This window comes from Globicephala melas, chromosome 6 (genome assembly GCF_963455315.2).
Source record: "Globicephala melas chromosome 6, mGloMel1.2, whole genome shotgun sequence".
Taxonomy (NCBI): domain Eukaryota; kingdom Metazoa; phylum Chordata; class Mammalia; order Artiodactyla; family Delphinidae; genus Globicephala; species Globicephala melas.
Window position 1 is genome coordinate 17770185 of NC_083319.1, and position 16004 is coordinate 17786188.

General features: G+C 46.4%; 1 protein-coding gene across 5 annotated transcripts in view; it reads left to right on the plus strand.

The window, feature by feature from the left end:
- Positions 1-16004, plus strand: part of ASTN2 (astrotactin 2) — a 907765-nt gene that overhangs the window by 538066 nt on the left and 353695 nt on the right. For all 5 annotated transcript variants that reach the window (XM_060300567.1, XM_060300563.1, XM_060300564.1 and 2 more), the window contains one exon: positions 13949-14099. In XM_060300567.1, coding sequence (XP_060156550.1) covers positions 13949-14099 — 151 coding nt within the window. The remainder of the gene's footprint in view (positions 1-13948; positions 14100-16004) is intronic.

The following is a 16004-nucleotide window of genomic DNA, read 5'->3' on the forward strand; positions in this document are numbered from 1 at the left end:
ATTTTAAATTTTCACATAACTTATTCTATGAATGGATCGTATTGTCACTGTTAGATATTTAGATCGTCCCCACTTTTAACCCCATTATGAATGATACCACGATGAACATCTTTGAACATATCTCTTTCTCTGGTTGCTCTTTTTTCCTTTACAATGTACTACTATAATCACTAGGCCAAATTCTATGAACACTTCAGAAGTTTGGTAGATATTGCCAAATTGCTTTCCATAAATGTTGGCGATTTATACCAGCACAAGTAGAATACGAAGAATATCATTTCACTCTACCCTCGTCAGCACTGAGAATCATCATTGGACAGAAATATTTGCCAACTTGATTGGTGAGAACTGCTACATTCTTGTCAATGCCTCTTGCATTACCACCCATGGTGCAAAAGCTCAACTCTAATGACCTATTTTCAGTCCATAATATTTCTCTTCCTCTTCCTCCTCTTCTTTCCTCCTCTTCCTCTTTCTCCAGTTCTCACTTATTTTTTAAAATAAAACATCTCCTTATTTTTGAATAAGCATATACATGCACACAGTTCTACTTTCTTGTATCTTTGGAATTTTGAAGTCTTTCTCGATCCACACACCCAACTACCACCCACTCCCCTCATCCCAAACTGGAAGTACTCTCCTCCCCTTCTGACTTCCCGTGGACCTTTCTGCTGTGTCTTCTCTGTTCTTCAATACTGCTGGCTTTTTGGAGGGCAGAGACCATCACTTAGTCTTGTCTGTACTTCTGACTCTTCATAGCACAGGGGAGGGTATAGCAGGTGCTCAGTAAGTATCTTTGTAATGGATGGTTAGATGGAACGATGGGTATATGAATGGATGGGTGGACGGATGGATGGATGCTTATTTTGTTGATCCTGAAGAAATTAGGAAGCATTGTTTCAGGCTTTGCGTACCTAACAGTCTTGTAATTATGATCAGCCGGCAATTACCTAGCGATTTCCACCACATAAAAACTCCATTCATTAAATTGTGCTACAGGTAAACCTGATGCTTCAAAGTAGCAATATTTATTTTCAGTAAATGAATTAACTAGTGTTTAATTACCATAACTCACTATCCACTACTTTATGTGTTGGCAAGTAGCTGATAGACACAGGGTTTTCCTGCGTGGAATTTACATTTTATAAAGTCATTGTTTGTAGGCTGGTAGAGGTGCCTCGTGTTCTACACAAGCTGGAGTCTCTTGATGGCATTTTCTTCTAACCTGTCACTACCATGCAAGGGCAGCAGGCACCCCAGGTGCTGACTGAGAAGGGCAGTAAGAGGGACTTTGCAATGGCTGGACTCTTGCTCAGTGCTGGACAATGTGTGGGTGCTTTAGGTGGTTTATCTCATTTTGTTGTCACCTCTGTCCTGAGAGGGAGGTGCTATAATCTCCATTTGACCAATCAGGAAGCTGAGATCAGAGACACCAAGTGACTCTCTTGAAGTCACACAGTGAAGCTTCCAGGCAGAGCTGGGTTTCCGGCTCAGAATCCTCTCACTGGCATCCTGAATGCTTTCTGATGTTTCAAATTATTCTCTTTTCACATTTCTTTTCTTCCTTTGTTCTCACAATGCTTGGAATGTTATTTCCTCCCTGCACCTATATTATAGAATGGATTTCCCTACTTTATGGGATAGAATTGCACTCTCCAGGCTTCTTTTCCCTTCTCTGGCATGTTGTGTCCCCCACTCCCCACACACATTACCCTCTAACGCCTGTCCTGTCTTTCTTCTCATTTCCTTTTCCTCCTCATCTTTGTCCTCGTCTTCCTTCAAGAGCCAATGTATTGCTACTCCCTCCAAGAACCCTTCCCCAACCGGCCCAGGAAGAATTCCTTGCTTCCTTTTGGAGATCTCATGTATTTTTATGCATCTGTGCTGTGAGTATTCACTCCACTTTATAAACCTTGTTGTCTCTGACCGCAGTCTATGCACTTCTTGAAAGCGGGGCTTTGTCTGGGCACCTCTAGTGCTGAATATCTAGCAGATGGCTTGCTACTCAGTAGGGGCCAGTGCATCCCCGTTGTGGTACATTCAGCAGCTCTTAAGTGTGAGTGGCTGCAAAAATCTTGTCTCACCCTAGAAGGTATAGAAGGGGGGCATTGAGGGGTAGCGCTCGCCTCTTTGCACAAGGTGCATTGCCTCGTTTATCTCACCCAGTCCCCCAGGCACTGAGGGAACATTGCAGTGATGCATTTATAGAGGAGGAAACTGAAGTTCAGGGAGGGAGATCACTTGGGTGAGGACACGCCCTTAAGAGTTTAAAATTTTCTTTTTCTGAAGGCAAAGTCTGTCCTCCTTTCCCCACACCACATATGCCCCACCAGGAAGGAGTGATTTTGGTGTGAACGTAACTGAGTTTTAATTTCCTGTCTCTTCTTATCTGGTCCCAAGCTTCTGGTTATATTCACAGATCGACAGATATTCGGGGAGAAGCTTTCTCTATCAAAGTCTAGGCAGAGGCTCTCAATCCAGGGTCTGTGCTGGTCCATGAAATCCCCTAATAATAAATGTTCACTTTCACCAACTTCTCACTGAAATTTAGCATTTCCTTCTATTGCAGACACGGGTGTGTTAATAGCACCTGTGACTTTTTCGCCAAGAGAAATCACATGTAGTTTTATATCATCTTACGTTTGTTGTTTCATTTGTTGCAGATGTCTTAAAACATAGTTTATTTTCTTCACTACTTCCAATTTACAGTCATTAGCACATCTGTTCCTAGACCTTTTTATTTAATGTGTCAATAAAGAAGCATATATATCATTATATGCCAGTTGGCTTTTTAAAAAAAATGTTTTGATAAATGGTTTCTTATGTAACGCTTTTTGTATCTGATCTCGTACGTTTAAAAACATTATTCGAATATGTGGCCCATATGCTTCTCTAGACTGAAAAAGGGTTACAGGTTGAGTTAAGAACGCTTGCTTTCCCAGCTTGGAGTAACTTTCAGGGTTTCAGCCCGAAAAGCAGGCTATTGTCAGTAACGACCACAACAATAAAAGCGAGGGTATCCATGCAGTGGTTCACATACATTTTCATCCATTCACTCACTCATTCGCCCATTCATTCATTCATCTGTCCAACAAAAATCTGGGTACAATGTTCCAGGCACTGGACTGCAGTAAGCATGAGAGAGCCCCTGCCCTCACAGAGCTTTTATTACCTCATGTCATCCTCATGTAACCTAAGAGGGTTATTATCCATGATCCATGCATGGGGAAACTGAGCTCAGAGAGGCGGAGTGACCTGTCTTCTCAGCTAATAAGTGAGAAGGGTCTGGGTTTCAGCCCAGCTAATAAGTGGTGACCTGTCTGGGTTTCAGCCCAGCTAATAGGACAGTGACCTGTCTTCTCAGCTAATAAGTGAGAAGGGTCTGGGTTTCAGCCCAGGGCTTCTTCCTGGTAGCACAGTTGTATTTATTTCTCGTTCCCCTGCTGACTGTATACGTCCCTTGATTTCCTTAGATGCAAAACAATGGAAATATTGGATATGATGGATACAATGGAAACCATGGCTATTCTCTCTCCCTCCCTCCCTCATTCTTACGTTTCCACCTGTCCTTCTTGGGAAGTCACATAAGAAATCTGAGCTGGAGGGACCCTTAGCAATCATCCCATCATTGTATAAATGTGGAAGTAGAGGCCCAGAGAGGGTAGAGGGTTACCTGGGGACACATAGCAGTACAAGGTAGAGCTAGACCCAGACCCCAGTCCTCCAGCCTCCAGCCGGAGGCTGTCCTGCTGGAGGATGCAGCCCTGTTTACTCCCTAATGGTGGGCTCTCCTCTGCCCCTCTCAGGCAAGCCTCTCTGCCCTCCCAGGACACCAGGGTCTCCCACCATCGCCGGGCAAGAGGGCTTCTGGAGAACATGGCGCCTTTCTACCTCTCGGAGCCCACCTTAATGAGCTTCCCTATGAGATCAAGCCTCAGCATCGTCACTGAACCTTTTTGATTTCTTTTGAATATAATGATGGGATTTGCAAGAGGCAGGAGAAAGGGGGGGCAGGTTGGCAAGGAGGAGGCTTTCTATGAGTTAGCAGTCAACACAGGGAGGGGGAGGTAGCTTTTTGCCAAAGAAGGGTGGCCTCAGAGATCAGATGGACTCCAGGGTCATTGTGTGTGTGCATGGGCCACACATTATCCCAGCACCCCTGGGGAAAGCGCAGATGTGACATAACTTCTCCAGGCCACTGGCTGGTTTTGCTTCAGGGCCTGACACTCCCCGGGGAAATATGGTCCCCCCGACACCCAACTCCCACCCCCAGTTCCCTAGGTTAGATTGTCCCCTCTGCCATGTGCTCTCCTGGTATCCTGTATTTTGTAAGCATCTATCATAATTTGTAATTATAGGTATAGACACAGATATAGATGTCGATGTAGATACAGATACGGGTATAGATACAGTGACAGGGACTTGCTGGGTGGCTGTGTTCCATTCACTGAGCTATCAGTTCCAGGAGAGCAAAGCCCATGTCTGTTTTGCTCTTTTCTGTATATTTAACCTCCAACCTCCATGGTGGTGAGTGCTGGGTAAATATCTGTGACATGAACAAATGCATTTCCGAGATACAACAGCCCCTTGTGAAGGTGTCTGTATGGGCCTGATGATGGTGAGGGCCTCCTGCATCTTCTCTCTCCTGGAGTCCTCACCACGACCCTGTGAGCTGAATTTTATTGTCCCTATTTCACAGATGGGCAGTGGCCACACAGAATCATTTTCTCTTTGTCCCCAAGACCACACAGCTGAAGGGCCTCATTCATCCCTCCGCCTCTTCCTTGCTTATTCAGTGAACAGCTGCCACATACCCAGCGTGCAGGGGGAAGCGAGTGAGGAGGGTCTCTGCACGCAGGAAGCTGGCAGGCTTCTCAAAGACACAGGCGCTCACAAGAAGCTATGAGACCACTCAGCACAGCGATATGTATTCCTGACCTAAACTAGTGCAAACCATGATTGCTAAAGGAAGGGGAATGATCAGGGTCAGCTGCAACACCAGTCCCAGAATCTCCAGGTGGGAAGGGATCCTTAGGAGGAAGGCAGGACCCTACTGGGATTGGAGACGGACATACCAGAGCAGAGCCACGGTGTGTCACAGGGCAGGTCCCCTCACCTCTGTAAGCGCCAGGTCCTGATCCGAGTGTGTGCATCTCTGTTTTAATCAACAAAATGGGGATAAGAATGGCACCGTCCCATAGGGCTCTAGCAAGCCCTACGATCAGATAGGGACTTCCCTGGTGGTCCAGCGGTTAAGGCTCCACTCTTCCAATGCAAGGGACACGGGTTCGATCCCTGGTCGGGGAACTAAGATCCCACATGCATGTGGCCAGAAGAAAAAAATAAAAATAAAAAAAAAAAAGAAAGAATGAGATAACCCATGTTAAGTCAAGTTCTCAGGTTGTAAGTTCTCCATAGATAGTAGCCATTGTTGTGACTCTCACTATGATATTGTACTGCCCTGCCCCGGAAGCTTGACTTTCCTCTACCCCAATCCCAGAAAATGGCCATCCCTCCTCAGGTTGCATTCCTGCAGTGACCAGCAGCAGCAGGACCTTGGGAGATAGTGTTCCCATTGCTCAATAGCTCCGACTTTAAAAAAGCCCAAATCTGCTTCCCTGTGCCACATGCCAGCTCACCCCGGCCCAGAAGCCATCTACCAGCTAATCTTGATAGAGCAGATGCCACGTGCCAGCCACTGTCCCAACACTGTTCCTAACATGATCTTCAGCTGGTCTCAAAACCGCTTAATCCTCAAAACAGGGACTTCTGCCTTCTTTCCTAAAACGGGGATGAGCATATCATTTGCATCACTGTGTTTTCATGTGGGTTAGGAAGGCGGACACATGTCATGCTTGAAACATTTCCTGGCATATCATGAACGTTCAATAATCATGAACTGTCATTACTGCTGTCGTCGTTATTGCCATCATGATTATATAAAATCGTAGTCTGTGTTATTAGTCTAAATAAAAGCAGAAACTGCTTCTGGAACCCTTGGGTGGATGCGTGCAGCTCCCAGGGTGAAGGGAAGAATCGTCGAGGCCTGGCACACGGAACCTTGTCTAGCTTGTCTCCCGGCAGCCTCTGCCATACCCCATCTCCTCCTCGACACTCCAGCTTCCCTGAATTGCTTGAAGTTCCCCCGATCAGGGTACACCCTCTGCTACTTCTGCCTGGAATACCCTTAGCTCATGCCACCCTCCTTCATGTGGCTAATTCCTGCTCAGCCTTTCTGCCTCAGGTTCAATACTGCCTCCTCCAAAAAGCCTCGTCTGACCCCCCACTACCAGAGTCTGGGTGGATGCGGAGGCCTCTTTATAGTCCTGTGGCCCCAGTTATGTTGTGCGGTTAATTGTTTTTGTTTTTCCCTTCCTCCTTAGCACATACTATGTCATATCTATCCCTATATCCCCCCTCCCCCCAGGAACCAGCCCAGGGACAAATTAGGTATCAATGAAAAAATTTGAGTAAATGGATACTGTGAGGCCCCAGGTCTTCCTTTTTTCTCCTGCATTGAGCTCCTTACAGTTTCAAGTCATGGCCTTTGCAATTTTGCAGGACAGTCAGATGATTCTAATTTTAGCTGGCTGTTGGGCACCTTCTGATAATATTTTGCATATATTATCTAATTTATTTCCCTCGCTAACTCTGCCAGCTAGGTATTAATATCCCCATTTTTCAGACAAGAAAATGGAAGCTCAGGGTTTAAGGGGCTCACCCCAGGTCTTATGGTGAGTGAAGCTGGGGGACACACCTGCGGCGTATCACTGTTCTCCACAGCTGCTCCTGCCGCTGGGGCTGAGGAGCCTCCCTGAACGTGAGGCGGGGGTGGGCAGGGTGGGAAGGCAGCTTGGTTCCTGACAAGCCCTGTCCTCGGTGCCTCCCTCTCTGGGAGCTCAGGAAACAAGGCTGCCTGTTGTCATCAGAGAGTGATTAGTCTGCACCCGTGGGGGGCTTGTCACTGTCTGGGCCCTAAGTCATCCATTAGCACCTCTCTCTGAGTGACACAGACCTTTCCTGGTGTTTATTAACAGGGGGCCATGTCAGCATCTGTTCCCAGCCGCTGGCATGGGGCTCAGCTGACTCGGCCCGCCAAATGGAACCCAGGTGATGCGTTCACACTTAAGGAATCAGCTAGTGAGGGGATGGCAGCCTCACTCAGCCTGGTAGGGTCTGGCTGACTCTGTTTTGAAACCAGTATTATCAGAACAAAAAAAAAAAAAAGAATTAGAGTGTCAGAACTGGAGAGATGCTTGGAAGCATCTTAGACAGCAGCTGGACTTAATAGATGCAGAAATACAGACAGAGTGAGGCCAATGGAGAGACGTAATAATAACCAGTTCAGTACCAGGCATGCAGTAGGTGGTCAAATATTTGTTGAATGAATGAATGATAAATGTATTTGCATTGGGTTTTTGAGTTTGTAAAACATGATCCTATGCATCTTGTCATTGCATCCTCACAATAATCCTACATGGTTGGGAGCTAGAAAGTTGCTGTTCCCATTTTGCAGATGAGAAGAGTGAGGTTCAGAAGAAAGAGTCTGTAGACAGGGGTCCGCAGCCTGTTAGAAACCGGGTCGTACAGCAGGAGGTGAGAGGCGGGCAGGCGAGCTAGCGAGCAAGCGAGCAAAGCTTCATCTGCGGCTCCCCATCGCTCCCCACCACTCCCCATCGCTCTCCACCGCTCCCCATCGCTCCCCACCACTCCCCATCGCTCCCCACTACTCCCCATCGCTCCCCATTGCTCCCCATCACTCCCCATCGCTCCCCACCGCTCCCCATCGCTCCCCACCGCTCCCCATCGCTCCCCATCGCTCCCCACCACTCCCCATCGCTCCCCATCGCTCCCCACCCCTTCCCACCGCTCCCCATCGCTCCCATCGCTCCCCACCGCTCCCCATCGCTCCCCATCGCTCCCATCGCTCCCCATCACTCCCCATCACTCCCCACCACTCCCCATCGCTCCCCACCGCTCCCCATCGCTCCCCATCGCTCCCATCGCTCCCCATCGCTCCCCATCGGTTGCATTATCACCTGAACCATTCCCCCCCGCCCCCCACCTCCCTGTCTGTGGAAAAATTATCTTCCACAAAACCCGTCCCTGGCGCCAAAAACGTTGGGGACCGCTGATGTAGGAGAAAGAATGTGGGTTCTGGAGTTGGACATACCTCAGTTCAAATCTAAACTCCAACACTGACCTGCAGGTTTTCCCATGTAAAACAGGAAATGGCAGTCCAGTCTGCTGTGTCTTTTTGTAAATACAGTTTTATTGAAACATAGCCGTGCTCATTCACTGCATTTTGCGTGTCGTCATCGCATATTTTCTATGGCTGCTGTGTTCTATAAAAGCAGAATTGAGTAGTTGGAACAGAGACCATATGGCTTGCAAAGCCTAAGATATTGACTATGGATTTCTGTATAGAAAAGTTTGCCAACCTCTGTTCTGCCTGGGGTGTGTTAGGTACTTAATTAGTGTTGGTCTTTTCTCCTCTCAGATGAAGGAGAAATGGCTTTACTGGGATCCTTTTTCTAAGACTTTGTAGGCCTTGTAAATACCACAGTGTAACATGCAGAACCTGGAGCTGGAAGGTGTGGTGTGAGGAACACTGGCGTTAAGAGTCAAAGACCAGGGTGTTAATCTCGGCTCTGTCCTTCCGTCCTACTCAGCTTAAGGACGTGTCTCTGAGCCATGAGTAGTGAGTTGAGTAGCATCCTCCCAAAACTCATGTCTACCCAGAACCTCAGAACGTGACCTTATTTGAAGATAGGGTCTTTGCAGATGTAATTAAAATAAGGCCATAATAGATTAGGATGGGCATTAAATCCAATGGGTGGTGTCATTGTGAGAAGAGGAAAAGACACACAGACACAGGAAGAAGGAAGAAGGCCATGTGACAATGGAGGCAGAGATTAGAGTGACGCAGCTACACACCAAGGAATGCCAGGTGTTGCCAGGAGCCACAGGAAGCTGTGAATAGGCCAGGAATGCTTCTCTCCTAGAGCCTGTAGAGGAATCATGGCCTTGCTGACACCTTGATTTTGGACATCCAACCTCCAGAACTGTGAGAGAATACATTGCTGTTGTTTTAAGTCACCTGGTTTATAGTACTTGTTACGGCAGCTCTAGGAAACCAGTACACTGGTGGTGTCCTCTTTTATTCCAATTCGGATTGAGGCTACTGTGACATGTACATAGGCCAGGAGGTGGCACTGGGCAGTGTGCAGAGGTGGCACAGGCTCTGTTCTTCCAGTTCTTCCTCCCCTAAGACACAGAGGGATGGGTATAGATTTCTACCAGCTTTACAGTTAGGAGAGCTCTGACTTGCCCAAGGGCACAGAGCAGGTTGGACAAGCTCAATGGTGGCCTGGAGAAAGCTCACGACCTGATGTCAGGCAGACTTGCATGCAGACCCTGGGCTCAACACTTCATATCCATGCGACCCAGGACAAGTACCGTCTCTCCCCAGTATCCTGTTTCTCCAGCTGTACAGGGGGAGTAAAAATGTATACCTTAAGGCTATGGAGACAGCATGGGAAAGGAGCCTAGCACAGTTCTCCCGTAGCAGGTGCTCAGGAAGTCATAGATGATGGAGATGATGTTGGTGATATGGTGATTTCTGGCAAAGCTAGGACTCTCACCGGGATCTCCCCATCACCCCAGCCCACCTCCACCTCCAGGGCTGTTCCCTCCATCCCTTTGCGCCCTGCAAAGGCAGCTCTGAGCTCCAGCAGACCCCAAATCCTGCATTCAGCAGCTGGGATGAGGGATTGAGTCCTGAGTTAAGAAAATGCCACTGTCTGCCTTAGCTCCCTCTGTCACTTCCCAGACTGACACAATCACTGCTCTCAACTCAGTAACAGCCCCTGTGTCAGGGCTTTGTGTTTTAAATAATGTTCCCCTGGTATAACTGCTGTTTATGCAGAATCAGTGCTTTCAAAAGCTAACAGCCTCCTTATTTGTATACCTGAGCTGTCACCAGGTTGCCCTGGAAGGTGAAATTTTTTTCTTGTTTTTCTCCCCTCTTCCTTTGTTTCTCTCTGTTGTTCTGTCTCTGCTCTTTCCACTCATACAGTATCTTTCTCTTCACTTTCATTCTCTGTCTTTCTGTGTCTGTCTCCTTCTCCCATCCCCTTCCTCTCTCCCCACCTCCCCTCCTTCCCTCCTCTCCACCTTCTCTGTACACTTCCACATTTGTTCTCCTTACCTTGGTATTTTCTACTTTTTTAATCTCTGGGTATTACTCCTGTTTCTCCCTTGCTTTTTCCTGATCTAGCTCTGCATTTTTTCTCTCTTTACACCCTTTGCCTCTGTCTTCCTCTCTTTTAATCTTCCTCTCTATGACACTCCTGGGTGTGTCTCTCTAACTCTCTCTGTCTCTGTCTCTCTCTCTCTGTCTCTCTCTCTCTCTCTGTGTATCTGTCCACTTGTCAGTTCATCCATCCTTCCATCTATCCATCCATCCACTTTCTTCTGGATGAGGGTGTTTCTGCCTCTCAGTTTCTCTTCTTTCTTTCTACCACATTCTCTATATGTTTATCTCTTTTCTTGCTCTCACACTCTCTCAGATTGTCTCTCACTCCGTCTTTATCTCCTTCCCTCACTTACCACTTCTTCTCGGGGTATTAATATTTTAATAGCCTTAATGTCTTTCCAGGACCCTCAACCCTTTCCATGATTCAAAAGTGGCGGATCTCCCAAGAGCTTCAGTTCAGGGACTGTTGATTCTCTTCCTCCATCTACCTGTTACCCTGACCTCAGTCTATACAAAGTTAGGAAGTGATAGATAAGCTTGCAGCTCTATTCCTCACATATTCTTTCTTGTCCCTATACAACAGCCCTGAGCATGAAGGATTTGGAATGGGAACCCAGAGTTGGGGGTAGGCAGGGGAGTGTCCTCTTTGGAGACACGCTTGGTAAAATTACTGATTGGTGGTCGTGGCATCCATGCCTTCTGGTGTTTTCTTTGTTTCACTTGAAAAACATTTACTTAACACAAGTTCTTACCAGGCCTTGTGCTGGCGGCTAAAGTGGAATGACTAAGTCATGAGTCTTTCACTCAAGAAGCTTACAGTCTCTTTGGGAAACCATAGAGTTGTTGATGAAGATCAGTAAGATAATAGATTTAAACAGTGGACTCAAAGGGAAAAGGAATTAATTCTGCTTGGGGGAAGTAGAGAAGGTTTCACAAAGGAGGTCACAGTAAGCTTGGTGGAGGTAAGGACTTTGTCCAATGTCACTACTGCATCCCTAGTACCTAGAATGGTTCCTGGCGCATAGTAAACACTCAATAAACATTTGTCATATATGAATGAATGAATGAATTTGAATATGAACTTGAATTTGAATAATTTTTAAGAATTCTTGGGATTTTGCGGGGGAGAAAATTTGGAGATGAGCGTCCCAGGCAGTAAAGCACGGTTAAGGATTCAGAAAGGTAAAGGTACGTACTGTCCTCAGATCCCCTCTTCAGGGCTGACCCACCCATCCTCCAGAATGTGGCTGAGGCTCACAGCTCTGTCCCTCACTGGGCACTGCCTTCAGCCACGAGGAACTGCCTCTCCCAAGGATACCCGCTTCCAGATGGCAGCCATACCAATGACTGGCTGGCGTGGTGTTGCAGAGGCCTGGATCCCTTGCCTCCATTCAGGGTGTCCCTAAAGGGCCATCCAAGCTCCAGAGCTCCCCTCAGGACCAGCTGAGGCTTCAGATCTAAATGGCATCAGCCACATGGCAGGACAGCCTCTCCCCTGCCCAGTCCTGCCTTGCTTACTTCCTACAAGTATATCCCAAGAGGGCTCCTTGATAAACCTCGTATATGCAATGCTCTGTTTCAGAGTCTGTTTGCAGTGACCCTGACCTAAGTTTGTGTGTTTAGGGAATGAGAAGAGACCTGGGGGTATCAAATGGAGACTCTGAGGACAAGGTGAAATGTAGCCAGGCGAGTAGGCAGGAACCAGATTATGAAGGGCCTTGAATGCCGATGAAACTAATTTAGATTTTCTTCTATAAGTAATGGAGAACTATTGATCCATGGGGTATCTAATTAGAGTGGGGGCTTACTAAGTTCACTGGCAGTCAGTATGAAAGATGGGATAGAAGGGGATAAGGCTGGAGTCAGGGAATAAGCTAGGAGACCGAAACCTGGAGCTCCAAGCCTGAGGAGAGAAAGGATGGGGGAAGGGATGAAGGATGGTCCAGAGACATCAGCAATAATGCTCACTGGTCTCCTCTTACGACATGTACATGTACCAGCATCTCCCTTCTTTCAAAATTCCAGATTCCATGAGGCATACAACATGGAAGAATATAGTGCCTCTTTTTACTGCCTGTAGTGTCCCTTTAATAATATCTCCTGCAAGTGTAGGCATCATAAATAATCCAGTGCTAGGATATTCCTTATTTGGGGCCCTTTTTCCAGAATCTTCCATTTGTATCTCTTATGTAATAGAGTTTTGGCAGATCCATGGACTGTGGTAGCTAGTCTAGTCTTGTCTCTTGTGAACCTCATTTGGGAGGAGTCATGCATTTGCCTAGAGTCTTATCACCTTTACAACAGCTGATGCTACCATTATTGATGGTGTGATTAGTATGCAATGGTCTGAAAAATAAAGTTCTAGGGTACGAGGATCAGGCAGTTCTGTGTTTGTATCTTGGCTCTGCTGTTTATAGGCTGTGTAATAATTTGTTGGAAGCCCCATACCTCCCATAGCTTCAATTTATATACACAATGTTGGAATAATAGGAATTTTGCAGAGTTGCAGAGTTGTTATGGGGAGGTCTGGACTCTGTAGAAACATGTATAATGCAAGTTAAGAGTTGTGTAGTGGGAAGAACTTTCTCTTTGGACTCAGATGGAGCTTGGCATGGACTTTAGTTCTGCCACAGTACAGGCTTGGTGACCTTACTTCACCTTTCTTTTTTTTCTTTTTTTTCTAAATGAAGTATAGTTGATTTACAATATTGTGTTAGTTTCAGGTGTACAACAAAGTGATTCAATTATATACATTTTTTTTCAGATTCTTGTCCATTGTAGGTTATTACACGTTATTGAATGTAGTTTCCTGTGCTCTACAGTAAATCCTTGTTGTTAATCTACTTTATATATAGGTGTGTATCTGTTAATCCCATTCTGCTAATTTTTCCCTCCCTCCCTTTCCCCTTTGGTAACCGTAAGTTTGTTTTCCATGTCTGTGAGTCTGTTTCTGTTTTGTGAATAAGTTCATTTGTATTTTTTTTTAGATTCCACTTGTAAGTGACATCATATAATATTTGTCTTTCTCTGTCTGACTTGCTTCACTTAGTATGATAATCTCTAGGTCCATCCGTGTTGCTGCAAATGGCACTATTTCATTCCTTTTTGTGGCTGAGTAATATTCCATTGCATACATGTACCACCTCTTCTTTATCCATTCCTCTGTTGATGGACGCTTAGGTTGCTTCCATGTCTTGGCTTTGTAAATGATACTTCACCTTTCTGAGCCACAGTTCACTTATTGGTAAAATGGAAATCTCATGCCTACTTTCCAAAATTATGAGGATTAATGAAATAAAGGGTATCAAGTTCCAAATATATTCCTCTTTATCGAAACTAGACAACCGTCGGAAATTCCACGGCGGTCCAGTTGTTAGGACTCGGCACTTTCACTGCTGGGGCTGGGGTTCGGTCCCTGGTCAAGGAACTAAGATCCCACAAGCCGTGAGGTGCGGCCAAAAAAAATACAACAACAAAAGCCTAGGCAACCGTCATGTCCTGTGATGATATATCTATTGAATTTATTTCTTTTTGTTTTTCTTTACTTCTTATTTTTTAAATATGTATTTAATTTTCTTCGTTGTAAGTATAATAAATGATGATCTCAAAAGTAATAAATGCACATTAAAATTATTTTTAACCCAATGATACAGATGTCTCTGGAATTTAATCATCTCCTTTCTCTCCAAGGGAAGAAGCCATGCTGTCCACATACTTTGAAACCATCAATGACCTGCTGTCCTCCTTTGGGCCCGTCCGTGACTGCTCTCGGAACAATGGGGGCTGTACTCGAAACTTCAAGTGTGTGTCTGACCGCCAGGTGGACTCCTCAGGATGTGTGGTAAGTGCCATTGGCCTATGAACACGGTGCTGGCCCAGGTGCCAATGCTACATGCTGGCGGCCCCTCCCTGTGAGGGGCAGCTGGTCAAGGAAGATCATGCTACTCCTAGCACCTACCTCTGTGGCCTTCAACACACCAGGCTGCCTTGGTTTCCTCATCTGCAAAGCGGGATAATGAAACTTACCTCCTGGAAGTGTTGGAGGAATGAAATGAGATATCAGAGCATTAGTACCCTATAGGTAGGTCCTTGAGAGCTCCTGGCCTCTGGTTCACCAACACCCCAGGCCTTGCCCCTGCCCTGCCCCGCCCCACCCTTACGAGATCCGCCAATCTGCTGCAAGCTCTTCATTGGATTAAGGGTCTGAGGGTGTGGTCACTCTCAATCCCCAGGTAGAACAATGAACACCTTTGAAGGAGTTCTGTTTACACATCTCCAGAAACACCTCCGGATAGGATCATGTATAAAGGTGCTCAGAGTGGAAATGAGCTGGGGCCTCCGCCCTCCCCAGTGTATTCACACTGGGGTTTAGCCTTCCAGGACGCTTACAGTCCAGTTGAGAGGGAGGTAGGGCCTGCCTTATTTCTGTGCACTCAGTGGGGAACATGTCACCTGTGCAGAAGAGAAGTTTCAGCTGAGACCTAAGGTTTGTAGAAGGCTTCCTGGAGAAGTTGGTGTCTTAACTGTCTTCAAAAGATGGATCAACGTACGTTAGGAAAAGAGTGGGGATGGCCAAGGCAAAGCCATGGGGCGGGGCTGGTGGCCTTGTTCGCAGGGAGCTTTAATATCAAATGTGGGATAAGGGCACAGAAGAAGGTATGTGAGGATCATTGTTGCTTATAGAAGAGGGTCCTTAACTGGGTGATTTGTTTTATAGGACTGACCGAGGGTGCTTGTTTAAAATGCACATTCCAGGTTCCACACTAGAAATTTTGATTCTATAGACGGGTTTCTGTCCCAGGAATCTGAATTTATAACAATGTAGTGAGTGTGTATATGTGTGAGACATGGGAGTGTGTTGGAAGCACACTTGGGAAACATTGTCCTACAAGCGGAACACCTTAGCCGGGTATTCAGTGCCTTCTTGATCTGGCCCCTTTCCAGCCTCGCCATCACTTTACTTCATTCTCCACTAGAGCCAAATGGAGCTAATTAGTTGTTCCTGAATATACTTGCCACCAATGTGGGAAGCAGAGTGACTTTCCAAGGTCTCACCACAAGGTGGCAGGATGGAGGCCCAAGAACATGTCTCCAATACTCTCAGTGTTAAAGCCACTTTGGGCTGCTTTCCTGAGGAGCTGAGAAGAGACAGCAGCAGAGAACCTTGGAAAGAAGGCTGGTCTGAGTGAAGTGGGCTTACGCCCTGACTTGGTCATTGGCGTGTTGGTCATTGGTCATTTGTGTTGACCTCATTAGCCTCAGTTTCTTAATCTTTCAAAGAGAGCAATAGCTCTTGAACTCACAGGTTTTCTGAAAAACCAAAGAATGTAACTGGAAATTATTTGAGATTTACCCAGTGCCATTTGTGTGTGATATGATGAAAGCCACAGCTACTGATGTATTTATGTAGGCGATATGATATGATATTTGGGGCCACAAAAATTCAAGAGCACCGTGTATTTAATTTCCTATAGTGCTTCTACAACTGAATTTTATTTATTTTCTGCTCCATCCTTTGGCAGTGGAAACGTAATTCTAGTCAGTTTAGGTGTGCTGCCTCCTACCACTTCCTGAATGTCTAAGTTCAAGGGGACTGAGGTACTTGTAAGGCATGGGAGTGAGGGGATGCTTGATGCTGGACCATAACCTCTCAACTCTAGCACCTGCTGTCTCATCTGGCCCTTGTCCATCACTCTCCTTCCTTTTTGGCATAAGCCAGGACCTCCCTGTTCCACCTGATTTATAG